This window comes from Dermacentor variabilis, chromosome 2 (assembly GCF_050947875.1).
Source record: "Dermacentor variabilis isolate Ectoservices chromosome 2, ASM5094787v1, whole genome shotgun sequence".
In the NCBI taxonomy this organism is placed as follows: domain Eukaryota; kingdom Metazoa; phylum Arthropoda; class Arachnida; order Ixodida; family Ixodidae; genus Dermacentor; species Dermacentor variabilis.
The window spans coordinates 162918280-162945783 of NC_134569.1; the positions used below are offsets into that span (position 1 = coordinate 162918280).

Here is a 27504-nt window from a genome sequence, read left to right on the forward strand (position 1 = left end):
TGTACTTGATGAAAACATCTGGCCACGAAGGACCTAGAAGATTGAGTCTTATGTTTTTGGCTATGCAGCGGAGCATATCTTTGTACTACTGTCACATACTTGACCTGGGGCGTTATAACGTAAAACTATTCCAAACTTTTCTATTCCAATTCTCCTATCAGCCCTCCACGATTGGTCAAAAATTTTTTCGACGCCCCCCCCCCCCCATTTCACATGTCTGTCATGCGACGTCACGAAAACCGCGATAGCTCCCTATCTGATATGATATGTACACACTGATTATGCATGATTTCACATAAAAAAGAAAAACCGTTATTTCTGAATCGACCTCTTTTCGCCATTAGCCCTCGGCTATTGGTAAAAAGTTTTCGGGCTGCACCCACTTCACCTGCCTGTCACGCGACGTCACAAAACCGCACAAACTCACTGCGTCAAAGTGACGTTTACGCGATAAAGTTGCATTAATATGCCGAACAAAACTGAATTTTCTTCGGAATAGCCGCAGGCTGCCCCGTTCCGAAACGAATAGCAGATGGCTACCGCCGATCGCTGAGATGCTGGCTACTCGCACCTGCCGGAGAGCATGGGTGTATTTGCGTATAATAAAGCTTCTTGCGTGGCCATGTAACGTTTTCGAGCACTTTCGGCACGTTTACCACCTCATTTTGCCAACTCTTCTTTGCTGAGGGTCAGTTTTAGCGTCATTCTTAAGCTTCCGTTGCATGCCGCCGCGATTTTCGACCAGCCACCACGAGGTAAATAAGGGAAAGCCGACCGATGGCAGACGCCGGCACCACCCTCTTTATCCGGTTATCGATTTTCAGTGCAGTGGCTCTGCCCCAGCGGATCCCTCTCCACTTGAGCGTTCTCCTCGCCTCTTGTCAGCCAATTAGATACGACAAGCCGCTCAGTGCAGGCAATGTTATTCGTTTTTCAAGCAAACAAAAGTGACCTCCTATGAATGATGCGAGTGTTTGATTGGTCTGTACAGACAACCCTGCGGGTGACCGCCCGGTGCTTGCGTCGGAGGTTACGCAAATTTGACGTCAGGAGATTGGAATAGAAACATATTGGAATAGTTTTACGTTATAGGGCCCCAAAACATCCCTTCGCGAACGACCTATTAAGCTGAATGAGATTTTTTTTTCGCTCAGCAGAGCAACATCCTTGTTGTACTTCAGAAAAATTGATCCAATATGGTGAACTTTATTCTTTCCAGTTTTGCATTGAGCTCAATTTGAAGACGTCGGCGCAGTACTTAAAGTTATTCTTCTCAAAGTCTGTCAGCCCATCTTCGATTGCAATGTTTCCGCACAGTTGGATGCCTCGGTCGATAAACAACTGGCCGATGTCAGTGATGTCATCTCCGACAACCTTCATGAAAGCTCCGAAAAGGTTCATGTCCTCGAAGGCAGTCCTGTTTTGATTTCTTAGAAGGATGGCTTCTATGGCGTCGCGCGCCTGCTGCATCTTTCCAGGTTCGAAGGGATCAAGGTCTTTCACAGCGTCGAGGGCCTCGGAAATGATGTCCTTATACTTGACACAGAGCTCCTGTAAACACGGTTACTGAAGTTGAGGTGAAGCGCGCTCAATAAAGCGAGCAATTATAAACTATAACTTAAGTCACAATTACCGCTTTTTTTCCCCAAAGGCCATCAATGCCAGTGCAGAAAAGTAAACCTAAATGCGTATCGGCTGCTCTGCATTGTGACAATGCCGTATTTCTAACTGCCAACCAGCGCTTTTCAGATCATTTTTAGCAATGTAAGTACGTATCAGGATTGGCCGGAAACAAGCCTCAGTAAATGTCGAACACCCTTTGTGCTCAGTTTTATGTCATGTTGATGTTTTAGCGAAAGGCACTTGTCGCGTTCATGACTATGCAGTGGGCGTGAGTGGCCCAGTGGAAGTCAGCCTATCTTGAGCATCAGGCTTGCGAATTAAGACAACATTTTTAGCGAAATACGAGGATCTGTTTTTCTGTAAGAGGGTTAGCTGTTTCTGGCCAATCAAATTCTATTATCGATGCTAAGTAATTCTAAAGTAATAATCGTACTTAACGTAGCTCTTAAAATTTGGTGCACACTAGTGCTCTTCGTGGCATTTGCTACCATTTATACAATGCAGTACTGCGGCCTGTGAGGAATCGTGTCGTTCTTGTGGTCATCATCGTGCTTATCGTCATTGCAGTGCCTTTAGTTCTCGTCTTCAAAACTGATAGGGCTGTACGTTGTGTCAAAACGTTGTACGTTGTAACAAGCCGTTCTTTGGAAGGAAAATGTTCCTGTTTGCAAAGTCCTAAGCGCCAGAGACTCCCAACGGCTAGAAAAAGCAGCCAGTTAAAATATTCGATTTTTTACAAGCGAGTTTCATTTCACTGTGTATGAATTTTTCTTATAGCTGACTAAAAAGTGTAGGCAAAATAAGTTACCCTATGCTGTTCATCCTATATTTTGCACTTTCGAGGAACTGTGTACAAATTGTAGAACTCCTTATTTTGACGTATAAATTGCCCCACTAGCTGCTATTCCTAGGTTTTTGTAGTGAGTAACAAAAGGCGCCGTCTTATGTTGCTCTTATTTTTTATTGCAGTTGACAAGCTTCCTAGCCACAATAATGGGTGAGTGAATAATAAAAACTTACGCTAGTTTAATACATAGGCTACGCTTGTTAGGTGACTTTCTTTTGTAGGATTGTCTGATGAAATGTCTATGAACACACGAACAGCCAGCAACTCCCTAAACAGCCAAACAGTTGTGTACTAATACCAGTTACGGAGGAAATGTTCGCAAGAACCTATGTCACATAGTCACATCCGAACCCCCATGTCAAAACCAGAAATCGGCAACAACTCAATGATGCTTGCCTTACGGGAGTCCACGCTCCTAATTCAAACCAAGGACTCACCTCGTCAAAGTTTGACTGGTTTTGAAGGACGACTATCATCCTTCTACTGAACTCCTTCATAACTTGACCAATTTTCTGTGCTTCTTCACCCATCTCGTAACTCGTCTCAGTGAAGTTGGTAACAGTGGCGTGCCCGGAAACGCCTGCGTCAGTGCAGAGGAGACAATTTATTGGTTGAACAATTACTAACAATTTCGACGATAGTTGAACGCATCCACAGTTTTTGTTGGCGTAGCATTTCTTTTTAAAGATTGCGTTGTATGTTATCATCGTTGAAAGCAAGGCGTTTATAGCGCAGTCTTTTATGTTACTATAGCTCAAAATTCTGACTCACCAATGGTCAGAAGAAGAATTGCACACCAAGTAGATCGAAGATGCATTTCGCCTAGACGAGAACAGAAAAAAAATTAATCTCCAGAAATTGCGAGAACAGGTACGTGGCTTCATCCACTGCAATAAAATACACCAAACATCTGCATTTACCCTAAAACCGCAGCAAAACCTACGCATAAAAGAATTGTCAACTTTACCTGAAATAAAAGGCAGTCGCGTTCCTTTATATGTTTCCTAATGAATGAGCACTTGCTCACAGTGAACGTTACTAAATATCAGTTGTAGTGTTGTCTGCTTAAATATTTTTTGCGCTTCACCCTTCTTTGGTGTCTCGAGGAAACAAGCTGAAACTGGCACCAAAGAGAACTTGCAGTGCTCCATATATAAGTCCCAGACAATAACCCCAGAGAAAAAGAGCATGTGGGCTTTATGTCGCAAAATATTATGTACTCTATTATCATCCGATGAGGCGCGTTTCGAAACACACCTGCGCAAAGCCTAGTTTCTTGTCAATGCAATGGGTCATCGACCAGCTGCTCTGTCACAGTTGCGTCCGTTTTCTTATCTTTCCGCAAAAACACTCCATTACATCATCACCTTGAAAGTGACGTCATCATAGAGTAACGTTTGTTGGAGCCTCCTTACTCATGAGAGCCTGCTTCTCTTGGCGAAAAAAAAAATAGAGAAGTGGTGATTTCATATTCTCTACGTATTGATTTCGGCTATTTCAAAACGCAGATCAGGTCAGTTTTGACAAAACACTGTCGGACATGCAGCAACGCATAAAGCCCCTGAGCATTAACGTGGCGGCACTCAAATAAAACAGCAGCGCCCTTATAATTGTCATTTTGGCATAACTGCATAATTGCATAACGCAGAAGCATTACTAAACACGAAAAAAGTCACAACTCATATACAAGAGCGCCTCTTAACAAAATGTATAGGTCCCTCAAAGCTCTTAATGTGGCGGGGAAGTGGCCTTCATTTTCTTTTTATTTCACCTTGCACGTCGCTCTCCAGTTTCTGTCGCCTTCTGTTCAAGGGATCGCGCCGTAGTGGAGGTTTAGAAACTAAAGGCTTGTGACACGGAATTTTTATATACTCCGTTATACAAAAACATATCTTCGCTATAATGTGAAAACTGAGAATAATAAGTTGGGTAATGAACACATGGTGATAAACGGAATGTAGAAGTTTTTATTCGATAAAATAGAGGTGTACAAGTTCTCGCGGCATATCCAAACGCGCGCTGACTGCCACGCACTTGTGCAGACTTTATCTCTATTCTATTGACATCAGCTAGTATGAAATTGGACACGTGTACTTGAATGCAAAATAGTGTCGTTTCGCATGCATATGCGCTTGGAAACGTACTAGTGCTCGAAAGCGATACGCTCAATGGATTCGGTATTTGCCTAATTTTACCGAAGCGATATCTAAAAAATATTTCAAGAAACGTGGCGGTACAAGGCCGTACTTCCTGAGAGGAGTTTATATCGCATGATATCTACGACTGATACCACATGATATCGCGTGATATAGTCGAATGATATCTGCTTCACATTGGGAGTGAAGTTCCGAAGTTTTCCTTTTTAATGAATCAAAGTAACCCCCAAATGCAAGAAGGGAGCACAACACCTTGCATACATTAGAGTGCATTTCCTTCTACCGTGTTTTTAAATTCCTAAATTATTTTCTTACTTTTTTGCCTTCTCTAAGCATGGGCTTGCCTGTACAACCTACTTCATGTGTACATATGAAATCAACTGGTACCTAAAGTGCATTTCATTACAACTGCAGGGCTTCGTGGCGTGGATATCTCGCAACAAGTTGCCATAGTGTTTCTTTTTTTTGGGAACGTGAAGCATTTCGCACAAGCATTTGCTCTTTTAGTAGCATAAAAACGGCTACGCTCTCTATGTAGTGCATGCGGCTATAAGTAGCGACAGTTCACCATCAAAGAAAGCTTGTTGTCGTCATTTTCTGAATGGCACCGGGCTGCTACCGTTTAACCTTATTAATCTTTGGATTTCGCGCTAATATTGTGCTAGCATTCGTAGTTTACGCATACTTCGGAGGCTAGCTATCTATATATCTACAATATCGGTATTTGTTTATATCATTCCGTTTTCCCGCCTACTATGATCACTGAGTAGACCATGGTCGAATGGATAGCGCGTCGGACTGTTGTGCTAAGGGAACAGTGTTAGAGACCAACCATTCGACATACTTGGGTCATTGAGTATGTGGCGAATAGTACGTGGCGTTGTTGTAGGTGTCGCCTTGAATTTTGGGCTTGCACCCACAACGTGCCTGCTAAGGGAGGGTAGTGCCTTCTAACAACAAATGCATTTATGGCACTTAGAACATTGCTCGTGCGTTAAAGTAGTGTTTTGGTCAAAGATGAGCGGCGAAGTCACACGACAGAAGCAAATCATTTTGCAACCTCTTATCAGAGGGCATATTGACTTGAAGATGTGCCAAGGCTAAACCGTGACGCGATTTATTACAGCTGGCGTTGGAACGGTAATGTTAGAGCAATTGTTTTGCAGTGTGCTTGCACGCGAATGTTTTTCAGAGGCAACCGGGACCGGGTCGTTATGTGTCTGCACGTTTTGAACGGGCGTGTGTATGGCTGTATGCGCGTGTGAGAACGTGCATGTATCCGCGTGCGTGTGCTCCATCTCTGCATTTCCATGCGCGCGAGTGCGTGTATGCATGTGGGAGCATTCGCGGCTGGTGTGCATGCGTGCATTTGCGTGTGTGTGCGCGAGTACGCGCGCGTTAGTTCATGTGTGCATGTGCTTACGTGCTTGCAGTGCATGGGTTGGCGCGTGTGAATGTGTACGTTTGCGAACCTGTGCAGTTTGTATTTCAGCATACATGCGTGCGAAAAGTGTGAGCATGTTTGTGTGCACGTGGATGTCTGTGCGTGCGTATTGTGTGTATAGTGTACACGCCAAAGACAGAGCTAGTGTGTGAGTGTGAGGGTGAGTGTATGCGTGTGCGTGTGCATGCGATTGGAGAGAGAGAGAGAGTGTGTGTATGTGTGTTTGCCTGTGTGTGTGTGAGAGGTAAGCGTGTGCGTGCGCGTGCGGGTGGAGTGTGTGTGTGTGTGCGTGTGTGTGTGTGCGAGCGCATGTGCGTGCGTATTGTGTGTGTGGGGTGTGCGTTTGTCTATGTGTACATTTCTTTCCTTACACGTGCTCTCTAACACAAATTGTATATACAACATATTTAAACACATATTTAAATTTATGATACAACAACAAATGACACTGCACTTAAAGAACGATCTCTTTCTGAAAGAGGAGCCCACGCGAAAGAAGAAGCGCCTGGGGCGTAAAGATCGCGGTCTCAGATTACGCCATGACACAATCACCTTGTCCCTCTTGTCGTTCACCTTTTTCTTTCTTCCCTCGGTGGCAGTGCATTGTCTTGATACCAGCGACACTCTAATACTGCACCATCATTGCTTCGTGCATTGCTTCTGCGACCAAGCAAACTTTAGACAGCACAGGTTTACTGCTATATCGACAATAAACATTTAAGCTGCTTGCCTTTGAACCAACAACGTGAATAAACATTGAAAGTGAACTCGCCACACTGAACGTGGTCGCGGAGCAAAACCATTGATCACAATATCACGAAAGGCTGAGTGCGCTCAGGTCGACCTTACAGCCGTTCTCTTTCTGCGTCAGTTACGCTTTCAGAGTTTACTTGCAAAACACGTACGAAATACGCCGCTACATTCACATGACCGCGGGCGACAGCCACTCCAGTGAGTCCTCGTAGAGAGATGAACGGGCGCCCAAGGTATGAGGCCACAATGGTGACCGGCCACATGAGCGAACAAAATATATCCAAATACAAACGTTCAGTAACATTTTTAAACTATAGATTATTAGAATATTCATATATGGTTATGTGACACTTTGACGAAACTGTAGCTTGATTATTATTTCAATTGCGCTTTATAGATGGATGCTGTAATCAAAAGCGCGTAAGCGTCAGCCTAACATGAGAGCAGTCATATCTCCTCTGCTTTGTGCATCTCTCAAGAAGGATGCTGGGAAGAGTATCGCCGATGCGGTCTTTTTGGAACGATTGTGTTGCGCTTTGGTTCATCGCTTTAACCACGTTTCAATGCTCTGCGATATGGTGACGTGCGCTTACCAAGTGTGTTGTGTGTCTGAGTGACTCGTGGTGCGTGGTACAGTTACGAAAAGACTCCTAAAGTTGCGCGAGCCGCTTAAAAGAAGCCATGCCGCCATAGAGCAACGACATGTTTGTCGCGCTGCGTGGCCACTGCAAGGAGCCGCATTGCCGATGGGCAGTGGTAAAAGTTCTTCGATTACGTGAGAGTGGTCAGTATAGCTTTTGTTGTGACTGCTGTAACTAATGCTGAAGACAGAAATAAATGTAGGTCGCGGGATCGAATCCCGGCCACGGCGGCCGCATTTCGATGGGGGCGAAATGCGAAAACACCCGTGTACTTAGATTTAGGTGCACGTTAAAGAACCCCAGGTGGTCTAAATTTCCGGAGTCCTCCACTACGGCGTGCCTCATAATCAGAAAGTGGTTTTGGCACGTAAAGCCCCATAATTTAAAAAAAAGAAATAAATGTGGCCTAGGGAAGCAATGCTTCTTGTTCAATTATTTAGTTGCTGGTTCGTGTGTCTCGTGTGTTTCACCATCAGTTCATGCTCCGGCTTACACTAATCAGGTTTATTGAAGCGAACTACTTCCTCGCTTCATAAACACATTTTTTTTGTCTGTATCAGTCACTGTGCTGGTTATTCTTAGAGCTCGAGTATGTGTTGCACTTTTGTGAGTACGCAAAGCATTAGACCTCATGCACGAAACTGGTGTTTTGTGCTGATGTGGTCACACGTTTAGAAATGAATTGTAAAATATCCTTAATTAAGAATATTAATTGCTACACTTCAGTTTGTATCACGTAATTAGCGTTTTTACTGTTAAACTGTCACATTCTTGTGGTGCTGTTTTTGTACTGTAATGGAGTACGAGCTGACTTGGGAATCAAGTTGCAATATCTAGTTTGAATTGATAGTAACCTTTAAATAACTAATCTTGAGTTTTTATTGCTACCGAAATTTCCTTGATAGAGCATACTGAAATATTGCGCGTTTAGTTATATGTTCTGTCGTTATATTTTATCTGTTCGTGATTTATTTATGTCTCTTTAATTACATGTTGATTGCTGTTTGCAGTGCAAATTAAACAAGTAACTATAAGATTGTAGGATTAATATTCTGTCCGATCTCTAACCGAATTATCTGATCTCTAAGGAGATCGGATAATTAGCAACTGACATAATGGCCGCAAATGGACATGATTGTGCTCTCAATAGGGCTGAGATCGTCTTCCATATTGTAGTCTAAAATTTATATCTATTTGTATTTAGACATACTGTACGCGAACCTTCAATAATTACGTCTGTTTGCATCATTCCTGTTCTGCAAAAATAGATATGTGCTCCCACGCAGCGCTGTACTCGAAGCTATTTTTTTTCATTATTGCTTCATGGATGTGAAGAAAAAAAGGAGAGCAAGGGAAGATGTATTTTTGGTTGTGAAGGGAAAATGATAAATCACCTTGTTTTGTATCTGCAAATAAAGTAATAACGACATTTTAATTAAATGTTTTGTGTCAGCTTCTCTTGTCACAGCTGCTACACAGATCATTTTCATAATGTGGGTTGTGCTGCCTCATACCTCCATAAATTTCGTTTTGATACAGACAATGTTGCAGGCAGAAATGCGTAGTAATCCTGAAATGCGCCCCCTTTCCAGATGTGCTTGCCACTTGTGCAAACTATTATTATTAGAAATTTCACTATAATGTGATGACGGCATCATACTGTTTGCAGAAAGCTTTCTTTCAACATGGACCACAGCAAAGAAATATGTTGCGAGTCCAACCTTTACACAGTGCATTCACCTTTGCTAAAGCAGCACACGTGTTTCACCAATTATTCTGTGCTTTGCACCTTTGGTCCTAAAATTACCAATTATATGTACCAGCTTATTTAAAAAGGTACAACTTTTATCATGCACCGTGCATTCTATACTAATTGCTACAAGCTGCATTGTGTAAGTGACCGGCGCTCAAAAAATAGGAAGGGGGCAAAGACGATTTATACGCTGTGATCCGGACGGTCTTTGAATACAAAAACTGAATAATTTGAATTCACATTTTGATTTCTGCTGAACAAGTTTATAGCAATCGCGACAGAATTTCCGCAGTAATCGTTGGTATGACCATTGCCAATACTTGACTGATTATTGTGTAAAGAACCAATTGTGGTTAACGGCAGAGCTGTTCAATCAGCAGTGCATATCCGGTGGCCGGAAGCATTCTTCCGCAGAATACTCTCAAGTACACAGAATGTTTCTTCAGTGCGTACACAAAAAATAACTAAATCAGCAACTCACTGCATTGCAGATGCAGAATTCCAATTTCTGTAAAGTCGCGCCAGGCACAATTTATGACAAATTGGTATGTTTTCAATATTAGTTGCCTTCAGTATGCTATGGCATGTCCTTTAAAGAAATAAGAAAAGCTAATTAGTAAAATTTTTTCACTAAATAATTGTATTGCCTATCGCGCAAATTCTGCTTTCTGTCACGGCTATGAAGCTTTCACAGCAATAAAATGCCATTTTGTCTTAATACCTGCACATTTATTAATTTTATACAGTCATGTGCAGGAATCTTGGACGTAGCCCTGCCGGCTATGTTTATCAACTTTTTTTGCGATGTTTCCTATAGGCATGGAGTCTTGCACGTCTTCACAAGCGAATCCTTCTGCGCATGTATACGAATGTTGTACATGGCTCCTTCGGGCATGCTGCTAACTGAAAGTTCTTGAAACTCCGTCGACCTTCTGAAGTAGAATTTTTAGTAAGTGCTGCTCAGTGAGTGAAGCTAGTGCTGTGCGGTGAGGTATGACGGATAGCCTAATAGTCAGTTGTCCTATATTCATGGGCATGCAAAGAATGACGCGCGGATGTAGGGTTGCAAGACTGTATGCTTATACGAAAAGATAAAATACAAAAAGTACGTGTACGTATAATAAAGGTTAGTATATATGTTTTAATTGATAGGTGCACGAAAGTGTGAGAATATGCCCCTGTAATAAACATTACTTGAGTAAACGTTACAATGTTATTTCTAGCTTGGAGGTGCACAAATATGCCCCTTTATTAAACGTTACCGCGCTAAGAGTGATAAAAGCCGATGCGCTCGACCGGCAGATCAGATTTCGACGATCACCGACCGTGTTCGCCACTATCGCTGTGCTTTGCGCGTAACGTGCTTTTGTGGGCACAAGTTCGCCCATTAAAAGTTATTTTCATCATTCACAGATTTGCCGCTGTATTATTCACTGTCACTACTACGTGACATCTGGTGAAGGTGCTGGCTATCGATCGCAGTAACTCTCGCGAGAGTACTAGAGGCCATCAAGTCATCTGGGCTCACTCTGAAGTCGGAGAAGTGCCGCTTCGCTTACGATGAGCTTCTGTTCCTAGACCACGTGATCAGCAAATCCGGAGTCCGCCCCGACCTGCGGAAGATCGCTACCATCTCAAAGTTCTCGCAGCCAATCAACAAGAAGGCAGTGCGTAGATTCCTCGGCATGTGTACCTGCTACACGTGCTTTGTCAAGGACTTTTAACGCATCGCTGAGAGGTTGACGCAAGTAACTAAATGTGATGTCGAGTTCAAGAAGGAAACGCCGCAGACCGGCGCATTTCAAGAACTGAAACCACGCATGCAATCGCCGTCGGTACTTGCGCGCTTCGACGAGGACGCGGAACCCGAAATCCACACTGACGCCATTAGCCTAGGCCTCGGTGCCGTCCATGTCCAGAGGAAAGACGGATATGAGCGGGTGATAGCTTACGCTTGCTGGGCGCTGTCAAAAGTGAAAGGCAATTATTCTACGACCACAAAGGAATGCCTCACCATCATTCGGGCTATAACAAAATTCCGCCATTTCCTATATGGCAGGTCATTCAAAGTTGTCAACGACCATCACGCATTGTGTTGACTAGCAAATTTAAAGGACCCTTCGGGACGGCTGGCGCGGTGAAGCCTCAGACTGCAAGAATATGACATCACTGTAATCTACAAATCCAGACAAAAGCACTCTGATGCCGATTGTCTATCACGCGCCTCTAGTGAACCATCACCGCAAGATGACGAGGATGACAACGCCTTCCTTGGAATAATAAGTGGGGAAGACTTCGCTGAACAGCAAAGAACAGACCATACAGCGAAATAGTCTGGTCGAGTATTTGGAAGGAAACACCGATGTTGTCCTTAGGGCACTCAAGCGAGCATTGTCTTCGTTCTCGCTTGACAACAAAATATTCGTAAACAAGAACTTCTGACTAGTCCACGCCAACTACCTTCTCATTGATTCCTCAGCGGTGCGTCCAGAAATACTGCACGCTCTACATGACGATCCAAATGCGGCGAACCTCGCATTCTCCCGCACGCTATCGAGGATACAGGAAAAGTATTACTGACCGCGCCTGACCACTGACGTCATCCGTTACGTCAACACATGCGGAGAGTGTCAGCGACGCAAGACATCACCGACAAGGCCAGCAGGATTGCTACAGCCGATCAAGCCTCCTTGCCGACCATTTCAGCAGATCGGGATGGACTTGTTGGAACGCTTTCCGACGTCAACATCCGGAAACAAGTGGATTGTCGTGGTGACGGACTACCTCACCCGCTTCGGTGAAACGAAAGCTCTGCAGAAAAGTAGCGCAACTGAAGTGGGGAAATTCTTCGTCGAGAAAATCCTGCTGCGAAGTGGCGCTCCAGATGTCCTCATCCCTGAGAAAGGAACGGCCTTTACAGCGGAGCTCAACCAAGCCATTCTGCAATAAAGTCAGACAAGGCACAGGAGGACAGCTGCCTACCACCCACAGAGGAATGGTGTTACGCAGCGCCTGAATGAGACCCTCGCCGACATGCTAGCAATGTACTTCGACGGAGAACAGAACACCTGGGATGTCATCATGCCTTACCTTACCTTCGCTTACAACACGGCGGCGCAAAAAACAACAGAGATCCACCGTTTAAGCGGGTTTACGGCAGGAACCCGACTACTCTCGGCGCCATGCTGCCGCATGTCAGAGGCAAAAAGAATCTTGATCTCGCCCCCTGTCTGCAGCACGCCGAAGGACCCCGATGGCTCGCCCGCCTGCGGATCAAGAACCAGCAGAGGACCGACAGGCGACACTACAACCTTCGACAACGCTACGTCGAGTACCAGCCCGGCTACCCCAATACGCCGACCATAAATTATCGAGAAGCTTTTGTGTCGCTTTTCCGGGCCCTACAAGATCATGCGACGCATTGGCGCACTGGAATATAAGGTCGTGCCAGACGGCATTTCGCTGTCACAGCGGCGCCACTCACGACCTGAAATCGTCCATGTTGGGCGACTTAAGCCGTTCTACTAGCGCTAGCAAACTTCGGGACTTTCTTTTGGACTGTATTACTTTGGTATTTGTTTCTCTATTGTTTTGTTAGTATTTGATAAGTGTCCTTTTGTTTTTTTTTTTGCTCTTGTGTTTGTAACATCGGGACGATGTTTTTTGAGAGGGGGCACTGACACGTGTACTTGTTCATCTTTTTCGTATGACCGCTTTTGAGCGTCTAACAGATGTAATAGCTCAGCGCTGGGTGCGAATGTTATCGATGATTCTTTCTGCTGTCTGTTGTCAGAGAAGCTTGTGTAATCTGATTGCGAGTGCAGCGCGAATTTTGTATAAATTTCTGGAAGAGACGCGGGCAAAAGCGATTGCTCTGGAACCTTCGGCGGCTCATGTTTAAAGCCGATGCACTTGACCGGCAGATTTTGACGATCGCCGATCACGTTCGCCACTATCATTGTGCTTTGAGTGTAACTTGCTTTTGTGGGAAGAAGTTTGCCCAATAAATGTTAGTTTCGTCATTCACAGTTTGCCGCTATATTATGCACCGTTACTACTAATTGACAATATAGCGTAGCGCTGAGGTGCTTCTTGTATAATTTAGGAGAGTCCATTGTAAAGGCAGAAGTGCACGTTTGGGGACATGCGTTTAAGTTCATGAAATTGAATTGCGTCAAGAAAGCCTGTCCAAGCTTTCACACTTGCTTTATAGGAAGCGTACTATACCATCAGTATGCCGGCTATCTTTAACTACACCAAATAAAAAAACGCGAAAAGCCCGAAACGCGAAACATCGATTGTGAGAGAAAACTAATGGACAGTAATACGAAGTAATGATACTAATTTTATCGGACGTACAAAGTGGTAAACACAAGCATACTAACAAAACTAACAAGCATGGTGCCAGGTGCGCTCAAGCAAACGGGAACACATCGCACTCGATAACAGGGGAATCTGGCTGTCAAAACGCTGGAGTGAAGAAGCGCGGCAGCACCATTAAGCGAATTCATCTTCGTGCTGCGTCTCGCATCCAAAACGAACTAAGCCGAGAAAACACAGCAACACGGCTGACTGTCGGCGATTCAGATGGCCTTCAAGATGCAGAGAACCGGCCGGCGCGCGCGACCACTGGGGCCGCCCGGAGTAAAACGCGCCTACTCTCCTCCCCAGCGTCCCCCACGGAGCGTTGCGGCCCGGACGCACAGGGGTACCCCTCACTGTCCCTACCCTTCCCTCGGGGCGTTGCGCACGTTGGAAGGCGGCGCGCTTCGTTCCCGCTTCCCTCTAGGTGTGCGCGAGATTTAGCCGCGATAGTCGGCCCACCCTATCGTAATAAAGTTACCCCACATAAATCATGGTGAGAACCTTTTATTATTCGAGTGGCCAAATCTGTGACCTCTATACTCGCCGATAACTTCCTGTGGCTATTGGGAGAAAGCTATGGGCGCGTAGCTGCTGCGCACGTGTTGCCGCGCCAAGCAGTCCGGTAGCGTTTAACATTGCTATTGGTTGCTCGGAACAGACGCCGAATCGACACAGCTACCACGTGCGACGGTTTCGCTTTTCCCCAGACGCGTAAGGGAAAAGGCGTGATATAAGTAATCATTTACACTCTGTTGTATATTCTGTCTTATTTAACTATTGCTTATAAGGTGTTTATGTTTTGTCTATGCCGGTGTAAACTAATGTGGATTTAAAGGTGGGACTTTTCCACAAGGACAGACACGCTGCAGGCGTGATAGAGTGCGCACGCTATGAACGTCGGCTCCAATTTCCAAGAATAGTTGCGACCGCAAAACTTTGCAATACAGTAGTAATTTTTGCATGATCAGAGATATCAAGTGATCAGCTACCCATCCATACCAAATTTATCCTGGTGAGCTCTTTTTTTTTTGGCTCGGGATCACTCTTTTCGGACACTGCCAAGTGAGGACGCCGATAAGCCTCGCCCGCACTACGGCAGCTGCGCCGGCGGCCGCACACTTGCGGCGGCAGGGGGAGCCTCTAGACCGTCATCTACTAGAAATCCGATTGTTTTTCAGTGCAGTGAACGCCAGCGCACTTTCCTTTTCTGACAATGGAGGTGCTGTATGGGGGAAACATTCACCCCATCGTAGTGGCCGCGGAAAACGTGTGGCAGACAATACCTTAGCTCCCAAAAGAGGCCAAGCCAGAAGGACTCCGCCGTGCCAGAAACGCTGGATTTCGCAGTTGAGAAACATTAAATTACTAAATCCAAGTTTGCGGCCAGAATCAAGCATTTAACGAAGGAAAGCAGCGCACTCTACCTGCCGAAGAATAAATTTAAGGTAATTGTAAGACTACGTGGTAGGGCTAAACCTCAACGAGCACGGTAGCCGCAAGCTCAAGAGAAACGTGTGTATCGCAGCAAATATAGACTGGAACACAAGATCTAAGAGCGGTCGCTCTGAACCCACAACAGAAGATTAAAATATACTGCCCCCAAAGGGAGGAGAAAGCTAAAGAGGTAGCAGCCTTGAAGGACCTACAAGTAGGACCGAAGCTCTGCGAAATACGCGTATACCAGGCAGCTCCTCCGAGCACCTCCATGGGGGTGATCAAGGACATTGCACTCGAATATATGCAAAAAGACCGAAATGATCTGGTTGTCAACGACAGGAGCCGCCAAACGGTAGCCGCCAAACGCATGGAGGGCAGGAAGAACATGATACTTCTCTTATTGGTACTCAAGGTCCGCCGACTGGTCAGCTTCGGCGGTACGTTTCAACATTGTTATCTACGCCAGGAACCTATGGACATTTGCAACGAATGCAGCAGACTTGGGCACCGGGCCGACGTCTGCCCCGATATGTCGTGGTTGCGGGACAGTCAAACCCCGACAGGACCGCAAGTGTAAAAGGGTGTGTTTCCTCTGCGGAAAAGTCCATTTGACCGGCGGGAAAGACTGCAAATCAAGATTAAAGACGCCATATTTGGTGGGACGACGCCTCCAACGGAAATTAGTACAACAGTTTGAGAGCCAGTACTAGAGCACTGGCGCCATTTACAGGAACAGAACACCATCCAGGAACCAAAGGGGCAGCTCCAGGCCCAGAACCATGTAGCGTACGAGATCAAGATCTAGAACCAAAAGTGCAGGACTCGCTGAGAGGAAGATACCGCCTGCCAAAAAGAAGAGCGCCACCGGATCACAGATACGCTGCGCCGTGGTGGTCTCCGGTGATAAAAACCGGCAAGGGGCAAAATAAGGACAATAGCTTTGAGGACAGCAAGATGACAACGATGCTGGAAAGAGTAAGTAATGAAAACAAGGAGCTAATAGCAGCTAATAGTAAATTGCAGAAAGAGGTACGTAAGAAACGGCCGCCATGAGCGCTTTTGGCAAGGGAAAACAGATTCTGTCCTGCAAACCCACCACGCAAATGTCTGGGGGCAAACGGCCTAAGAGCGCAGAAACAACTGCCGACGCTAACGACGATTGCGACATCTAGGTCGGTGACAGCTCGTCACAATTGACGTCTGCTGTAATGTCGTCGGATCTAGATATAATCAAAGGGGAGATGCAAAAATACAGGGAAGCCACACATCAGTGGAGGCAGGTGCAGGAACAGTCGCTATGCAGCATAACAACAGACCTAAAGGGGGTGATGGACGCTTTGTACAATTATCCAGCAGGCGTAAGAAAAAAACTAGGTGTGCTGGAGGCAGCACAGATACCAAAAGCTTGCCTGTATTGCCAACTCCGCTCTCTCTTTCCTGTCCGTGTTGGAGTATATGGCGCTCAGCTGTCGTCGAAATTCTTCCCACGAAGACAATGCCATTTCATGGTTTTGAAACTACGTGCTCGCAGAGTCTCGGAGTGCTAAGTACACGTTGCGCAGCTTACGGTCTTGGTTCCATCCGTTGCATTAGACGACCCGCTCGACATGGTCTAGCCAATCTTCCACGTCTTCAGTGGCATCTCCATGGAATACGATTGGCACCTGCGGCTGGTTAATGATTAACTGGGCCGGCACAACAGCCGCAGCAGAAGGCGGTGGGCTCGGGTTGATCGGCCGGATACGCTCGGGCAAAAGACCGGGATCAGGTTGTAGCCCTTGCAGACGGCGGCTAGGACATACCTTCACAGAGGTAATCTCTCCCGGACTACTCGCAGGAGACGTGTCAGAGGTACACTGCGTCTCCCGCAATGGCAGCATTTACACAGCTCTTCCACCAGTAAAATGGCACGAAGATAACTAAGATGGGCTCGCCAAAACAGAACAGCCTTCTTTGAATGAGGGCCGACTCCCAAAAACGCCGCGGCACAACTGCGCCCTTTGTCGTCTCTCCGGCGATCGGTGCCTGTAGTGGGCAGCTTACTTCGCGTCAGTATATATATATATATATTGCCCACTCAGTTATGCTTGTGTATTGCCGTGCGTGACGGAGGGAGGTCATAAGGGAAAGTCCAAAAGGTTAACCAGGCGGAGCCCTATAGTCTACACTGCGCTGGGGAAGAGGGAAAGTTTAATGAAAGAGGAGAAGGAAGAAAGTAGTCCACAGTTTCCACTATTACGCACGTAAGCTTCCATCACCGAGCCAGTAACAGGCGATCAAACAGAATGTTGCATTCAAGAAACACACCAGTGCCTTTGTGGCCTTGCACATAGCAGACGCACGAGGCCATGGGGCCAACATCTTTGTGAAAGGACCTTTGTCTAAGTGGCCCAACTCTGTCCGTAGGGCACTCCTCTCATCTTCGTATGTGGGACAATCACACAAGAGGTGTTTGATCGTCTCTTTGACACCCCATGTGCTGCAATTGGGACTGTCCGCCATTCCAATTTGGAATGCGTTGGCGTTTGTGAAAGAAGCTACTACCCGCAAGCGGCACAGTAGCGCTTGTTCCCGTTGGTTATAACCAAGTAAATGTTGTAATGTCTTATGCGGGTATATAGTGGCCGTTTGGTGAAATCGGGTGTGTTCCATTTCCTTAGAGTAACATGTGCGAGACCGCTGAGGCGCTGAGACCTTGTGCTGAATCCTTTTTCGACAATGCTATTTGGATGTATTCGCTTTCACCAAATGCCTTATAGGCAGGTTTGTCGGCACTTTAATTGCCAGTAATACTGTAGTGACAGAGTAGCGACTCAAATACAATGTTGTGCCTTCTCTCCAGCCGTTCACGGTGGCACAATCATATCTCTGCGACCAATTGTTCAAGTAGGCTGCGGCGCGTAGCTCATAGGAGCGTTTGCAGGGCTGCCTTTGAGTCACAGAATATAGCCAAGTGATTTGATGACTGTTGCTCCACATATAGCACTGCAGTATGGAGGGCGGAAAGTTCCTATCCTGTCGGTGTTGTAACGGGGCTGATCTTGGAACTTCGGCATGATTCAGACTCTAATCGAGTTCAAATTTCTACAGATAGCCCTTCGACTCTAACCAGCTCTACTGGTGCGGTAGTCATTTCGTGGATGTCAGTGTGCATTGCCGTGAAGTATCAAAGAATATATCCAGAATTCCTGCTTCAGTGAAGCAGCGCATAAGATATGTATTTTATCAGTTTTGGAGTATGCTTGCCCTGTATGGGATCCATTTTGTGTTGTGCACATTAATGCATTAGAAGAAGGCAATCCATCGCGGCAAGGTATGTCCTGGGGAAATACGGCTGCTTTGTAAGTGTAAAAACAGTGAAAAAACAACTTGGTGTGATCCCTTTGTTTGAACGACAAAATAGATTACGCCTTAGTTATTTTTATTCAACCTTCCATTATCATACTGTAGTCTGCACATCAGAAGGCCTCGCATTATGTCTCCTCGCGTAAAGTACATCCACTTAGGCCCTACGTTTCCATGTGTGATAAGTTTGTACGCTCTTTTTTTAACATCCTTTGTTGCTTGGAATTCGCTATCTGCGGATGTGGTGTACCGCAACGATGTTGATGTTTGCTGCACCCAATAATGCCCTAATGACGCTGTGCTTCATGTGTGAATAAAGAACAAAGTTCAAGTAATCCGTGAGATGCGCATTTATATTGGTTATCGTTTATTTCCATGAGCCATTCGTTACACAAATTAGTTAAAGCGTCAAGGTCAGAGAGGAATATAATAGTATTGACATGTGTACTTGTTTATGTTCATGGAGGGACTACTCTTCACCAGCTAACAAATGTTAAACGCTATCGCTCTGCTCAAGACGCGCGTGGGTGATTTTGATTTTAGTCGAATGTTATGGTTGATTCACCGGTTGTGTATGCTACCTCGAACCTTGCATAATGGGATGACATGCGTAAGACGAAGTGTGTAGTAGTTTTTCGAAAGCTCGCAGGCACCAACGAGTATGCTGGAACTTTTGATGATTGGTCTTGAAAAGCCGATACGCGTGAACTGCAGATAAGATTTTGATGATAGCTGACCGTGTTCGCCATCATGGCTGTGTTTTAAGTGTAACTGGCTTAGAAATGTCACAAGTTGTGTCAGATGTGCGTGGAAAGTTTGATTAGTGTCGGTTATTTACGATTTTATGCATGGGCTATACTGATATTTTCAGACGCCTTTGAGAACGAGACGTGACACTAACTTTCATTGTGGGGCAAGTGGGGTTCAAACGTGCATACTTTGCAAAACCATATGCGCGCAAAGTTTTAAGCTGTGTTAATATTACAGGCAATTGAAATTTTTACTGCAACTGCTCGGCAGAATCAGCTTCACTGGGAATTTCGCTGGATTCCGTACGGTCGCCGAAAGGCTGTGCGTTTTTTTAGGTTGTCAAGTTATTCTTGGTAATACTTCAGCTGTATATTAAGAATAATAAGAGAAAAACAGGACATCTGTAAGGCACCTTGTAACGTAGGGCTTTCTGGTGCGCATGGCAGTAGCATCTACTAAATTATTTGTTTTAACCATTATAGAATCCCGACAATCAGGATTTAGCGTTTTTTGGCCAACCATACGTCCTTCAGATTAACATCCCTAGCTTTTCCTTTCTTCGCTCTTCTTCCTTCTAAGCCATTGTACAAACATACCCTTTCAACAAACATATTATTGTAAATCCAACTTAGGAGGAAGGTTTAGCTCGGAAGCTCCTACATGTGAAATCGGCAATCCTTTCTTCTCAGCAACCGCTGCACCGAAACTGAGGAGTTATGCTGAAATTACAAAAAAAGCAACTGAAACGTAGTGCTTTAAGGAAGCAAATTTTTCGCTTAGGCTGGCATCATTTTTTAAATTCACCGCCCGCACCTTCCGCGGATGCATAGCCTACTCAAGTTTTTGCAGCAGCAGCTCCATACACCTGGTTTATTCAGCTCGAAATGCATGTCCACGTCAATAACGTGAGCGACAAACACTTGTGCCATCTCCGTGCAAGTCGCGAGCGGTCATACGTTCTTATTTCGGAGCTCCGACTTCCCGCAGGCCGCAACATCTACGCGAACCTGCGACAGTTCATGATTTCGTACTTCGGCGTCACTCGCTCACAACCTTCGGCGCCTCGCTCACAATCTACGCGGCCTGGTACATATGTCTCGGAATGCGTTAACCCGACACTAAGAAACAACGACGACCCCCTCCGCACGCTCTACCTGGACTTAACCATTGGACTTTATTTCAATCGCAATTCGCAATATTAGGGGGGCCCCGTAGCGCTGCGACTGTCGAGTCCGAAGCAGGCGAAGAAGAAGAGGGGTCACGTGCAGGCAGCGCGAGAATAGAACACACTTACGCGCTCGACCTGGGCGGCCACGGTGTCGGCCACTCCCGAGATCCCGCGGCACCATGGCACGCCACCCTAAATAAACCGTGGCCATGGCGCCTACCTCTTCGTGCCGCCTCCCATAACCCCAAAGACACAAGTCCAATGCAGCTGCCTGGTGTTCCTTTTCTTCAGTAACATTGTTCAGAAGCAATGCTATCTGTGCAATAAGGGTAAGGGAGATGCAGCTCACTTATACATCTCACTGTAACTTGCGGACACAACTTGCAAAATATATTGCCTAGACTCGCGTGCTTCCTTCAAAGCGCCATTACCTTCTTCTTGTGGTTTACCCGTACACATGACAGGGTATGACAGACAAGTTAGTATATTGTAGTGTTACCTTCGAGTGTTACCTTGGTCTGTCTATGCTAGAAGGAACTTTTCCAGAAAAAAAATGTAAAGCTGCCAACTGTAGTGCGCATTTTACCGCAGCGCTATGTTATAAAAAGTAAGGCGGTTAAACAAGCTAAAATCTATTAATGGCAATACATAGCCGGGGGTAATCCGTGTTAGCTCTGTGCAACGCCCACTCTTTGCTTTGTTCAAATAATTTGAGAATTCCCGAAACACCCCTTTTAGGGTATCGTGCGAGGTGGGGGGGTTGGGGGGGGGGGGGCTCCTCTTCTATAAAGAACAATTCAGAGATTCTACTCTTTCAAAATGCACGACCCGCGAAGCTATATTAATGGTTATAAGTACATTGATATTAAATATGTTGAACAATGAATTTCGTTTTTTCACGATTTTTTGTTGTTTTATTAAATTGCCAACTCCATGCTTTTAATTTTATCCTTGGTTTATTTCCTTTCCGGATTTATTATTTGGTCACCAAGGGGACCATTGCTTAATCATCGCTATAACATGTGACCAGTGGCTCCGTGGCGACATTGGAAAGGTTGTTGGCCAATGTGAGGTCTGTACACGACCGATGACGCGTCGTGGGCGTAGTGATGTTTCTGTAACCATTGAAGGCCGAACCTTTCCAAGAAAAGCGCTACGAACCACTTTGCGTCTGGCCGAGACACGTCTATTTCGAAATCACCCACAATTGCGATGGAAGTGGAGTCGGTAGAGGCAATCCAAGCAAAGGTGCGTACGCTTGGCGTTTGCAGCCCCAACTTCGTCCGTATTACGTGCCGTCCGCCTTCGCCGCGTGCATTCCCGTTTCTGTTCACGACGGTGTTCTTCGTAGGCGCACTCCTTTTCCGCAACCCTCACCGGACTATCCATTGAACAGGTGTAAGGGAAATGAGATAAGCTTATGTGGTTTGCCAATAGAGCCCCTGACGTCAAACCGCAATCCATACTAAACAAATAGCGTCTATTCCGGTTTCACTTTCTTTATTACGATATTTTTTATCACAATATGTTTCGACACTACTCGCGATTAAACTCAGCTGGGGCATACCTGGCGATAGGCTTTTGCTTTATGCTTTAGCTCTCTTAGCTCTGGGGTGGCCACCATTTTCTTTGCCTACGCACACGAACCGCCGGAACCTAGTGAATAAAAGCTACGCTGTTTCTTCTGTAGTGGATTTCAAATGGTGCACAGTCTGATCGGCGAGATCATTCCCGTGCCTGGCCGTCCGTCTGATTGAAAAAAGATTTCAGGTACAAGAAAGTGCTTGGGGGTGGCAGATATACCTGGTCTTCTTATGATGAGTGCGCAATGGTGCAGTAGCGATGTACAGGAAAAAATTTCAGAGTTAAGAGAGGAAGAATTTGAAATACAAAAAGAAAACTTGGAAATTTTCTGTCTTATCTCTAAGTTATGAACGTCATGGGCAGGGACATGCTACTGTTGTATCGATATCCGGTATAAATGCATATAGCTGTAGGGCTTTGAACAAATTCGAGGGTTCAGCTGTGGACAGGCAGGAATATTTTATTTTCAGTCGTACGTTTGTCGAATATGCTAGTATTTTTACAGAAAGTCGTGCGAGCATCAAAAACGGCGCAAGTTTTCAACAGCCCAGTTGAGCTTCCTTACTTATTTTAGTACGAAAGCACTACCTGCGTACCAACCTGGATTTCGCCTCTGTCTGGATGAAGCATTTTTTTATACAGCCCCGCGCAAAACAACGTGTGAACGACGATGAAATCGAGCCTCGACCGTCGAGCACAGCCGTCCGGTGCTCTAACTATGAGGCCAAGATCCCAGGCATACTGCTTTCGTTCCAAAGCCGGCCAGCTCTTTGAAACGCTCAGCGTGGGCACCCCATGCCACTTCCTCTTCATTGTGACAGATCGCGTGTGACGTCATGAAACTTAACTACCCCCTCGCCCCCCTATAACTTGTGCACGCGCGCTGTGTCGCTTAGGCACTCATTTATTGCGCCTCGCGTTATGCGCAACGAAGCTTGTAGGCACATGTGTGAAAAAAAGATCAAGAAACACTCGTTTAACACGGTTGGCTACAAGTAGACTAAGGCGACGACTATTCTCTCTGTTCATGCGGTGTATTTTTTTTTTTTCATAGCATCACTCTTGTTCGAGCAGTCCACGTGGTTTTCTTTTGAATAGCGGCACGTTATTTTATTCGCCATTACTTATTTTTCATATGTAATCGTAGTGGCGTACCGCTTTGTATCACAGACGAGATTCCCGTCTGTCGTAGACAAAACACATTCGCTCATTACGTAGGCCGCAAGATGAGCAAAGCCTTCTGCCCCGACACTGCGTCGCTTCGACTTAGTTCTAAAGCGAAACTATGAGCCATATGAAAATCTGAGAACTTTTTTTTCTTTGTAACCGACATGGCAACATAGAAAACAAGACATTTTAACAAAACACAACAGTCACGACAAAAATCTTTGGCATTGCTTGGTGGTCATGGGGCTAAAGACGCTCGAAATTCGCAAGCTCAGTCATCACACTGACTAATGTGGGTTTTTCTTTTTGCAAATTATATATTTCCTTAATATAACAAATGCTTTCAATGTAGTATTGTCTAAAACGCTGGGCGTTTATTTCGGCATGTCTCACGGCCATTCTAGTTTTCTATAAACTATGTAAGGGCACCAGCATGAACATGTCATACGGTAATTTGCCTTCATTTAGAGTAATCAAAAAACGAATCCTACAGGGTGTAATCGGCAAGTCCTTCTTTAGCATTCTCTGTAAAATGTCCCCAATGAAACGCAGCATCCCAGCAGTCAAGAAATATGTGTTCAACTGTTCCGGGTTTCCGGCACAGCGAACAATTGAGGCTCCAAGGCACAGAAAGTCATTTTCCCTCTAGCCACGGTTTCACAGGTAAAGTATTGGTGTGGAGCTCCAAAAAGGAGGCTTTTACCGACGGGCATACTGGCATTCGTTTTACTCTATTTAGAACGTCTTTTTCACGTCCAATGCAGAACATAGAGCGATACAATGGCACCGGCAACATTTCGTCTATCAGGTCCTTATATAAGCGCTTTCGTGCTAGCCTACTTAAGTATTCCATGGAAAACTGAACCTTCAACAGCTGAAACGCGCAGATTATTTCTTTTAGGAAACCACGCACTCTACCTTGGCTGCACCGACGCGACTATACAATGAATTCAGGTATAGCTTCGCTCAGCCTTGTCTGAAACATAGTTAACAAAAATGTGTCATTTTGGTCCCTTAACTAAACAAACCTCGACACAATCTGCCTAATGAACAAATATGCCAGACCTAATCCTCCACATTTAACGGAACGAATGAGATTAGTCCGACTGGTGCGCTCCCAGCTTCAACCCCATACAAACACTGCGAGTATTCTGTGTAAACGTTGTATATTAGCCCTTGACATGCAAACGCTTGAAACACGTAAGAAATTTTTGCAATAGCAAACAGGTTGCAGACTGTCGCGCGAGCAAACATTGAAAAACTATGGCCTGTCCATTTAAATGTACACTCACGAACCCTTTCAGTTTCGGCATTCCAGTAATCAACCGCTTCACGGACTGCACTTTGAAACCCGATATTCTACTGTCATTCTTGATTTTTCTACAAAGCGGCTCTAGGTATATTGCGAATGAAAGAGGGCACAAACCACATCCCCTGGCGTACAGATCACCAGACGCTAAAGCTTGTCGTAACCTCCTTGTTTATAATGAGGTTGGCGCTACAGTCTTAATAGTACATATTTACCCCATCTAAGATCCCCTACATTTATATGTTCTCGAATACTGGAAATAACTTTATGGGCCACACGGTCGAAACCCTTCCGCATATCTAACTGTAACATGGCACAGTGTTCACCTAGGTCGTTACAGTGTTTTAAAATGCTTCTGACAATATGAATGTTTGTGTAGACAGACCTTTCTTTAATGCCGCATGTTTGATGCGACCCTGCTACGTCATCCAGATTAGATTCTTGCACACCTGAGCACTTCTTATGAGTTCTGGGTGCGAAAGCAATGATGCTCAATTGAACGTCGCTGAGCGGTCCTACGTCCTATGAACTCATCGAGGGAAAGTGAGTGCGTTGAGACACTTGGCCAACGCCTCTAATTTAGCGCAGTGGGCCCCGGTACATTTGCAGAGGGCGAACTGCGCTAAATCAGAGGCGTTGGCCTAGTATCTAAACGCGTTATTGGTTTTGGCATCGTGAATGAGAAGAAACGCCAGACTACTTCGCTCCACTTCGGTGGTCAACCACTGCAACAAAGTATCTAGGCGTGCCTCTCGTCTCTTATCGCGACCCTGAGCCGTACTGGAATGATAAAGTGGCGGGAGCAAAGGAAAAGGCTAAATCGTGGCAAGGGCGACAGCTGTCAATGTTCTCGAGGGCCACAGTCTGTAGCCTATTTCTTACCTCCAAGATATGGTGCGTCATGAATGTGATGTGTGCTTCGCGGATCAATATCCGGAAAATCCCCCGTGTCTTCGCCGTTTTGAAATGCGCATCGACTTGGGAATGAACCAGCCGCACGAACTTGTTTTTGCCCATAAGAAAAGGGGGCCTTTGGTTGGCGCATTAATTTGTGCGACAAGTTGCGTCGCGCTTTATGTACCTGCGCCATCAGAATGATGTGTTCCTTCGCACAGTCATTCAAGTGCTTTTATGTCTTCACCTTCCAGCATTTGTCGCATGCTCGTGTGAAACAATGCACGGTGCCGTTAAAGGTTATCTGCGACAAGTCGTGCTTACGTACGGAATGTTGCATGTGTGGTTTTCAATGCAGTATCTCGTCAATATTACTAACAAAAAACTGCATAAGGACATAATTGACACTATGCTCCCTGTGCCGATTTACCGTATGTCTACGGTAAATTATACGGTACGGTACGGTAAAATATGGTACGGTAAATACCATACCGTATTTACCGTAGCGTTGTGAATACTCTTTTTTTCACAACGTTTTTTTCTTACGCCGAAACTTGTTCGTAAGTTCACTTGGTGAATTCTGCCCCCTGTATTTTATGCACATGCATTCAACTTGCCATACATACTCGTCATATTGTGCCTTCCATTCTGGCTTAACTTTATCTTGCTGGCATGTACAGTGTTCTCAGAGAAGACAGCGAAATTATACATCGTTAGTAAAACACGCCTTCAACGTTTTGGATCCCTTGCTTACGTGATGTGCTGAACGACGTTATAGCCCACGCACTTTGAACTTTCATATAATACCCGTTATATACACGAGTGTTTCTAGTCGTACTAAGCGATTCACTGAAAAATAAAACCTGGCCTGACAGAGGAGCGCGATGTCATCACATATGTATTGACTCAAGAACACAGACACAAAGAATCGGATGATGCAATCATTCCTAACTAAATCTGAATAAGTTAGGAGGCGCAGAAAAAGACACTAACCTGTATTCTGGCAGGTGAAGAACAGTTTTCCTGCTATCACACTCACTACATTTGAATGCTTATTCTTTGAACAGAGGGTACTTATATATGCGCAGATAAGTCACTCTTGAAAGCACGCAAGCCGGGGGAACGTATCGACGTGGTGTTAGGAGTAAAACGAAGGTCACGTTGTCATGACGTTTTTTTTTTCAACTGCCGGTAGCCAATAATTTCTCGAAGTAGTTCTACATGACCAAGATAACAGCTGCACAATCGCTTATCGACCGCACTCAGCCACTGAAAGGTTCTCGCGTGCAAAAATGGTGCTTTTCTCCTGACGGACGGTTGGCTACTGCACGTATTTCTGCAACTATTTGCGAAATGGTCACATCAGTGCTATACTAAAACAAAAAAAGGAACTGCGAACAATTTACACCCGAAAAGAAGGTAGTGGACCGTTAAGTTCGAGCTCGCTTGTAACTGATTGCCGAAAAACCTTTCGCATACTTGGGATATTCCATGTACTTTCTGGTGTCTGTCTGTCTATCTGTCTGTCTGTCTGTCCGTCCGTCCGTCCGTCCGTCCGTCCGTCCGTCTGTTTGTCTGTCTGTTTGTCCGTCCGTCCGTCCATCCGTCCGTCTGTCTGTCTGTCTGTCTGTCTGTCTGTCTGTCTGTCTGTCTGTCTGTCTGTCTGTCTGTCTGTCTGTCTGTCTGTCTGTCTGTCTGTCTGTCTGTCTGTCTGTCTGTCTGTCTGTCTGTTTGTCCGTCTGTCTGTCTGTCTGTCTGTCTGTCTGTCCGACCGTCTGTCTGTCTGTCTGTCTATCTGTCTGTCTGTCCGACCGTCTGTCTGTCTGTCTGTCCGTCTGTCTGTCCGATCGTCCGTCTGTCAGTCTGTCTGTCCGACCGTCTGTCTGTCTGTCTGTCTGTCTGTCCGACCGTCCGTCTGTCTGTCTGTCTGTCCGACCGTCTGTCTGTCCGACCGTCTGTCTGTCTGTTTGTCCGACCGTCTGTCTGTCTGTCTGTCTGTCTGTCTGTCTGTCTGTCTGTCTGTCTGTCTGTATGTCTGTCCGACCGTCCGTCCGTCTGTCTGTCTGTCTGTCTGTCTGTCTGTCTCTCTGTCTGTCTGTCTGTCTGTCTGTCTGTCTGTCTGATCACTTTACCGCAAACTTGGGTGGCTGGATAGTCCACAGTCTAATGGGCAGAACATTGGGTTGCCTTGCATAGGAAGCCTTGTTCCAAACCCACCATCCGACCAACTTTGGCCCCCAAGCATGTGAAGTTGGGTAGGTACCGCAT

General features: G+C 45.6%; 1 protein-coding gene across 5 annotated transcripts; it reads right to left on the bottom strand.

Annotated features, from left to right (window-relative positions):
- Positions 1–1184: 1184 nt before the first annotated feature.
- On the bottom strand, positions 1185–26301 carry LOC142572907 (uncharacterized). Of its 5 annotated transcripts, none has more exons than XM_075682351.1 (5): positions 26230–26301; positions 6623–6730; positions 3242–3292; positions 2908–3050; positions 1185–1551 (listed from the first exon to the last, which is right to left on the bottom strand). In XM_075682351.1, the coding sequence occupies exons 2-5, from the start codon at positions 6672–6674 to the stop codon at positions 1207–1209; spliced, it is 591 nt and encodes a 196-aa protein (XP_075538466.1). In that variant the 5' UTR covers positions 6675–6730; positions 26230–26301; the 3' UTR covers positions 1185–1206. The 5 variants fall into 5 exon arrangements, with proteins under 5 accessions (XP_075538466.1, XP_075538467.1, XP_075538468.1 ...); XM_075682352.1 differs by lacking the exon at positions 26230–26301 and adding an exon at positions 9699–9812; XM_075682353.1 differs by lacking the exon at positions 26230–26301 and having other exon boundaries at positions 6644–6763.
- Positions 26302–27504: the final 1203 nt, after the last annotated feature.

Coding starts and splice junctions, on each gene's coding strand:
- LOC142572907 (XM_075682351.1), bottom strand. CDS start 6,674: ATGCACTGCCACCGAGGGAAGAAAGAAAAAGGTGAACGACAAGAGGGA. Junction 3,293..6,622: donor TGAACGACAAGAGGGACAAG/GTGATTGTGTCA, acceptor GTTCTCGTCTAG/GCGAAATGCATCTTCGATCT. Junction 1,552..2,907: donor ACCAGTCAAACTTTGACGAG/GTGAGTCCTTGG, acceptor CCGTGTTTACAG/GAGCTCTGTGTCAAGTATAA.